This window comes from Tupaia chinensis, unplaced genomic scaffold, assembly GCF_000334495.1.
Source record: "Tupaia chinensis unplaced genomic scaffold, TupChi_1.0 Scaffold000555_1, whole genome shotgun sequence".
NCBI lineage: Eukaryota > Metazoa > Chordata > Mammalia > Scandentia > Tupaiidae > Tupaia > Tupaia belangeri.
Window position 1 is genome coordinate 1905644 of NW_006160067.1, and position 4861 is coordinate 1910504.

Consider the following 4861-nt stretch of genomic DNA (forward strand, 5'->3'; position numbering starts at 1 on the left):
ATCCGAAAAGCCACCAAGTATCTGAAGGATGTCACTTTACAGAAGCAGTGTGTGCCATTCCGTCGTTACAATGGTGGAGTTGGTAGATGTGCCCAGGCTAAACAGTGGGGCTGGACACAAGGTCGGTGGCCCAAAAAGAGTGCTGAGTTTTTGCTGCACATGCTTAAAAATGCAGAGAGTAATGCTGAACTTAAGGGGTTAGATGTAGATTCTCTGGTCATTGAGCACATGCAGGTGAACAAGGCACCAAAGATGCGTCGTCGTATTTACAGAGCTCATGGACGGATTAACCCACACATGAGCTCCCCCTGCCACATCGAGATGATCCTCACTGAAAAGGAGCAAATTGTCCCTAAACCGGAAGAGGAAGTTGCACAGAGGAAAAAGATATCCCAGAAGAAACTGAAGAAACAAAAACTTATGGCACGGGAATAAAGTCAGCATAAAATAAATGTAGATAAAAGTAAAAAAAGAAAAAAAAACCCAAACAAACAAAACTTCAGGTTTGGACTGGAAGAACTTACATTTCTAAAGTATTGTTTATGCTCCCCTCATACCTAATTAATAATTTGCTTGGTGTTATGGGTTAAATTTTGTTATTCTCTATAAAAGAAAAATTGAAGTCCATGGGGGCTAGCAGGTGGCATGGTGGTAAAGGCTCTGGACTCCCACATAGCCAACCATAGTTTGAGTCTTGGACCTGGCAGCTTGGAAATCATGCCAGGTTGTGTGTGCACGCATGCTCAAAATTCCAAGAGGAGAACAGAGGAGAAGGGAGTGTGGCGTGGCCATCCCCCCCCGCCGGGGGGTGATTTCTCACTTTCCCTCTCACTGTTTCTCTCCAGTGAGAGCACAGGCCATATTGCAAAAACCTAAAAACAAAGACAAAAAATGGAAGTACTAACCTCCAGAACCTCAGAATATGACCGTATTTGGAAACAGCGCTATTGCTGATGTAATTAAGAAGAGATCATCCTGGAGTAGGGTGAGATCCTAGTTCAGTGGGGCTGGTGTTTGTATAAGAAGATGTCCAGATAAAGACAGATGCACAGGGGAATGCCATGTCACAGTGGCAGCAAAGATGGGAGTAATGTAACTGCAAGCCAAGGGATATCAAAGCTGCCAGGAAACTACCAGAGAACTGGGAAGGAACAAGAAAGGATTCTCCACAATTTCCGAGGGAATATGGCCCCTTGATTTCTGACTTGTAGGCTCCAAAATTGTAAGCTAATAAATATTTGCTGTTTTAAGTCACCCAGTTTGCCGTATTTTGTTATGGTAGTCCTAGAAAACTAATAAAGTTGTGTATAGAATTCCAGTTTAAGTATTTTTCTGAAAAACGTTACTGCTCCTAGTATCCCCAGTGTCCAGTGGTGTTGCTAAGCACAATCCCGTTCTGATTTGCATCCTTGGAATGTGACTTTTACTCTCTGAAAACATTTAGGATCTTCAACCTATCCCTGGGACTCTGAAGCTCCGTGATGATTATATGTGTTAAGAATTTACCAAGGTGGGACAGCAGGTGGTGTGGTTAAGGCCCTGGACTCCCACATGGCTGACTGTGGTTCAAGTCCCGAACCTGGCGGCTTACTTTCTCACTTTGGGACCAGTAGATGGTGTAATGGTTACATCACTGGACTCCCACAGGGCCAACCATGGTTCAAATCCCAGACTTGGAGGCTTGAAGCTCATGCCAGGTGCATGTACATGCATGCTCAAAATCCTGAGAGGAGAACTGAAGCAGAGGGATTATGGTGTGACTATTCCCCCTGGGGGTAAGTTCTCCCTTTCTGTCTCTCTGGCAAGCACATGCACCCTATAGCAAAAATCTCTCTTACAAAATAAAAAGGAATTTTCCAAAACAGGAGCTGGATGGTAACACGGTAGTGAACTGTGATGCTCTGTGAGTCAGACCCCTATAAGAAGGTTCTAGGTTTGTGTCTGGAGACCTCACTGAGGATGCCGGGCAAATGCCCATGATGTGGAGCTGGCTGAGGCTCAGGGTGGATCACAACATCAAAACTCTGCTGGATGGGACTAGCAGGTGGCATGGTGGTTAGGGTGCTGGACACTCCCACATGGGCAACTGCAGCTTGAGCCTGACCTGGTGGCTTACTCTGTGTGTGTGTGTGTGTGTGTGTGTGTGTGTGGTCAAATTAAATGATAAATAAATTAAATAATTTTAGAAAACTCTCCTGGAGTGCCTGTCTCTTTCTCTGTCTCCCTCTATCTCTTTGTCTCTCTCACTCATGGAAGAGACAAATAAACTTAAAATAATAATTTACCAAAGATGGGAAAAGACTATTCCAAATTAATAAATAATTTACAACCCCAGTTCATGAGAATACTTCCTGTCCCTACCAGTTGAGTAGAAAAACTACCTAATTCACATGGGACATAAGGTAAATAAAGTTATAAGGGGATTGCCTTAGTAGTGGCATACACAATTCACAGAAGACTGAGCTGGTCCCTAACAAAGCTTAAAACTAAGCCTCAGAAGAATAAAGTTGTGTTCATGTAAATAAATTTCACAATGCCTAGCATCCTATCTAAAAAATTAAACAACTAGACATGGAAAATGCAGGATATTATGAGCCATAATGAAGAGAAAAATCAACCAATAGAAGCAGTGCCAGAAATAGCATAGATGAAGAATTAGACAAGAACATTAAAATTGTCAAACTAATCATACTCCCTACTTCTAAGAAGTTACAAGAAACATTGAACATACTAAGTGCAGACATGGAAGATGTAAAACTATCACATACACACACACCCCTAAGTCAAACTGATAGAGATAAATAAAAGTACAATGTCTAGGGGCTGGCAGGTGGTGTGGTGAATAAGGGGACTGGATTCCCACATGACTGACTATGGTTCGAGTCCTAGACCTGGTGGCTTGCTTTCTCAAGAGCTTTCCTCTCTCTCTGTCTCTGTTTGGTCAAATTAAAAAATAATAACAAATGGAATTAAATAAATCTTTTTTTAAGTACAATAGTCTAAGATGAAAATGAATTGGATGGATAAAGACAATATTAGATATTGGGGAAAAAATAGTAAACATGAAGGCATAACAATAGGAATTATTCAAAGGGAACTCAGAGAAAGGCTTGGAAAAAAAAAAAGAATAGCCTTTCAGTGAGCAGTGAAATAAATACTGTGTGGTGGCTGAACACACATGTACACTTAGTACATGTACACAACTCCACTAACCACCTCTAAAGAGGAGCAGGAAAATCAGTAAAATTACTTGAAAAAAAAAGAGAGCAATATCTGTTTTTGTCTAGTTCCACACATTATTCCTGGCAAGGGATCTGGTAGACCCCAGGCATTTAATAGACTTCTCTTGAACACATTTGTGGCAGAGCAAATGATGCCATGAGTAAGAGACAAACCCATGAGTGTGACTGCCAGGTATCTGGGCCATCAAAGGACAAAGAAGGGAAATGATATGGAGAAAGGGAAGGCTTGGGAGACTGAAACATCTCCGGGAGGGAGCTAAAGGATGGGTTCAGTTCAGTGTATAAAATTTGGAGAATAGGAGCTGAAGAAGGTATCCCATGCAGGAACTGCACCAAGGAATAGTTGAAAGTAGGAATAAACATGGTTCTGTGGGGCCAGCAGATGGCATAGTGGTTACACTTCTGGACTCCCATATGGCAGACGGTGGTTTGAATCCTGGACCCAGTGCCTTGAAACTCACACCGGCTGCATGTATGTACAGGCCCAAGATCTGGGGCCAAGAACAGAGGAGAAGGGATGGCGGTGTAGCCATTACCCCAAGAGTAAGGGGTGATTTCTCACTTTCCCTCACACTGTGTCTCTCTTTCTCTACAGCGAGCACACACCCCCTAAGGCAAAAATCTCTAAAAAATAAATAAAGGTTTTGTATAGACCACCTCAATTGGAATGAGGGTCGCGCCTGAGGGTAATGAGAAATGAGGTGGTTGGATGAGTTATGAACACAGTATGCAAGGCTTCAGAAGGGAGAGAAATCGCTGAAAGCGTGTGAGCAGAACTTCTGATGATCAATCAGGGCTCAAGAGGGGAGCGCAGTGATGACAATCATGACGGATTACTAAAGAATATTACAGTTGAATGGAAAGGGTGGGCCAGGGGAACCAGGAGGTTAGTAACTCACACTTGCCCCCTCATTGAAACTGGATGTGAAAGCACCTAACAGTGTTAGCAGACTCAGGACTTCGATGTAAGTTAGTGGAATACAAATACTGGGGAAATTAGCATTTCATTTCACTAAGACCTAAATTTACTTTGATTCAGGACATTCTAAAAAATGACCCTAAAGCTCTATAATGCATTAAGACTATGACTTGCTTCATAATTCATCTACGCTAAGATTTCAAATCAGCTCCCTAAAGCTGTTACTTTGCAGAGCACCAAAGCGCCTGTTCGCTCTCCCGCCCTAGTGCTTCCACGTCTTCGCACTGAACAGGTACAGAGACGACGGAAGTGAGCAGCGCGGAGCGTCAGAGCCGCCCAGGGTCAAGCCGGGGCTAGAACCCGGCTACTTGAGTCTGCTGATGGGGCCGAGGGTTCCGAGCACGTGCAGCGAGGCGCGAAGTCCTGGTCAGGGAGCGAGTAGGGACGCCGCACCTGCTCAATTTCAGCGGCCCTTGCGGACCGCCCTGGGAAACCCCACGCCCAGGTACCGCCTCCCGCAGGCTCCGGCGAGGCTCTCGGCGCCGCTCCTGCTCTCGCGATACTGGCCCGCCAGCCCCTTCCGACTGCCGCCAGGCCCCGCCCCGCGCCCAGCCCATCTGTCGTCACTTCCTGTGGGTCTGCGGGCTAAGGGAGAAGATGGCGGCGCTGGGGGAACCTGTGCGGCTGGGGCGGGGGGGGG

At 45.0% G+C, this 4861-nt stretch overlaps 1 protein-coding gene and 1 pseudogene across 5 annotated transcripts in view; both read left to right on the top strand.

Moving 5' to 3' along the window:
- The window catches only part of LOC106735867 (60S ribosomal protein L17 pseudogene), a 21331-nt pseudogene extending 20896 nt beyond the window's left edge, over positions 1–435 (top strand).
- A 4358-nt stretch (positions 436–4793) lies between these two features.
- LIN7C (lin-7 cell polarity scaffold C) overlaps positions 4794–4861 on the top strand; it is a 10750-nt gene continuing 10682 nt past the window's right edge. For all 5 annotated transcript variants that reach the window (XR_001371066.1, XR_001371065.1, XR_003550932.1 and 2 more), the window contains exon 1: positions 4794–4855. Coding sequence is in view for 1 of the 5 variants with exons in the window: in XM_014591299.1 (XP_014446785.1) it covers positions 4819–4855 (37 nt within the window). In the remaining 4 variants the exon portion in view is untranslated. The remainder of the gene's footprint in view (positions 4856–4861) is intronic.